At 52.1% G+C, this 1,866-nt stretch overlaps 1 protein-coding gene across 1 annotated transcript in view; it reads left to right on the forward strand.

Annotated features, from left to right (window-relative positions):
• Positions 1 to 1,312, forward strand: part of LOC103583190 (FYVE, RhoGEF and PH domain-containing protein 2-like) — a gene marked incomplete at both ends in the record, with an annotated part of 10,799 nt that extends 9,487 nt beyond the window's left edge. Inside the window, one exon of the mRNA XM_008564577.1 lies at positions 1,233 to 1,312. Coding sequence (XP_008562799.1) covers positions 1,233 to 1,312 — 80 coding nt within the window. The remainder of the gene's footprint in view (positions 1 to 1,232) is intronic.
• Between the last annotated feature and the right edge of the window lie 554 nt (positions 1,313 to 1,866).

The raw sequence follows: 1,866 nt of genomic DNA on the forward strand, positions 1-1,866 counted from the left end.
TCTGTCTATCAAAGCAACATATTTCTTAGTTCTGGACTCCAGATCTTAGATTTCTTCCTTCTTTTTTCTCTCTTGTCTCCCTGACCCAATTAGTCACGGAATCTTGTCAGGTTTCCTGGTATTGTCCCGTGGTTAGAAATCTCTTTTCTCCCCCGAAGTGCATTCACTGGATCAGGCCTGGACCATTTATGGCATCGCTTCCTAACTGGCCTTCGGGCTATGGGTTTGTCCCATTTTGCCCAGATCCAGCCCCTTGTCCCTTGCACACAGCTGCTGGGGTGGCTTTCCCCAAACACCTCTTTCCACATAACCTCATCCATTTATAAACCTCCCAGCCCTCCCCATTGCCAAGGGTATTGAGTCTAAATCACATTGGGCCCCTTGTAGAGGGAAAGGCTGGTTCCGTGGGGCCATAGACTAGGCCTAACGTGAAGGATATGCTCGTAGTTCTCTCTAGGATGTGGTGGGCTGCCCTGAGAGTGTGCAAACGCCTGGTTGTCACATAGCAGGGAGGCAGCAGAGGAGCTCCAGTGTTGGATGGATTTGAGGGCAACTAAGTTCCTCCACGCAGAGGCTCTTGGGCTCTAGGTCTGTGTCTTAGCTTCCCATTGGGAATCTCTCTGCACTGCCAAGGAGAGATCTGTGCTTACATGACTCTGGGGGTGCAGTGGAAATAGATGGTCTTCCATCTTACCCTCGGGGGCTGAAAACCTCAGGTGGAATCTTTATTCTGCCCTCTAGATGCTGTGTTGCCTCAGGCAGGTCTCTTCCCCTCTCTGCGCCTCCATTTCCTCATCTCCTGAATGAGGATGATAATATCTGCCTCCCAAGATTGCTGTGAAGATTATTTTCTCTAACTTTTTATTATGGGCATTTTTAAGCCAAGAAAATGATACAATGAACCCTCTTATACTCATCCGGTTTTGAGATCCAATTTCCATTTTTGGTGACTCCATCGTCAGGACCTGTCACCTCTGCCTCACACGGGGCCAATTTAGCTGCTGCTAAATTCCGGGAACCATAAGTCCCATTTGCTTAGAGTGAGGCCCAGTGGCAGGCACATTTGCTTGGCTGAACAGGATTAGAGAGGCGGTGAACAAGCTCCCCATCTCGTCCCCTGAATTTGAAGTGTCCCTTGGACACAATCCATCGCCCTCCACTCCACAGTGCTGTGCTTGTGGAGGGGGGATATGACGAGTCTGAACAGGTCACCTCCCTCCTTCTTTTGGCAGGTGCGGGAGCTGACTGATGCCGAGTTCCCCCACTCCTTCCTGGTGTCCGGGAAGCAACGCACCCTAGAGCTGCAAGCCCGGTAGGCCACCTGGGGGCTGGGTGAGGCAGGAAAACTGGGAGGGGCCGCTCTCCTCAACACCTGTGTTCACTTTCCCAGCAGGTCCCGGGAGGAAATGATTTCCTGGATACAGGTATCTGATTGCTCCAGGGTCCTAGGATTCTGACCCTACCTTACTCAGGCTCGGCGTGGGGAGGGGTGTGTGTATGTGTGCGTGTGCGTGTGTGTGTGTGCACACTTCCAAAGCGGGGCATGCCCAGCTCCTCCCTGCTCTTCCTACAGAGTTGCTCAGTGGTAATGTGGAGTCAGACCTGGGTTCAAATCTTGCTGCCTCTCACTGTCTAGCTGGGCAGCCTGAGGCAAGTCACTGAACCTCTCTGAGCCTCGGTTTTTATATCTGTAATCTGGGGCTAATAGTTTCTCCTCCCTTAAGTCACCCATGTGTGCTTACAGTCCAGTGCCTGGCACCCAGTAGGCTTTCAGCAACATTTGTTGAATGTGTGGATGAATGAACAGATGAGCAAGCCCTCCCTCCCACCCATCAATACCCCCAATCCCTCCCCCCTACCCCCCAG

The sequence above is a fragment of the Galeopterus variegatus genome, unplaced genomic scaffold (genome assembly GCF_000696425.1).
Source record: "Galeopterus variegatus unplaced genomic scaffold, G_variegatus-3.0.2 Scaffold20433, whole genome shotgun sequence".
NCBI classification, from domain to species: domain Eukaryota; kingdom Metazoa; phylum Chordata; class Mammalia; order Dermoptera; family Cynocephalidae; genus Galeopterus; species Galeopterus variegatus.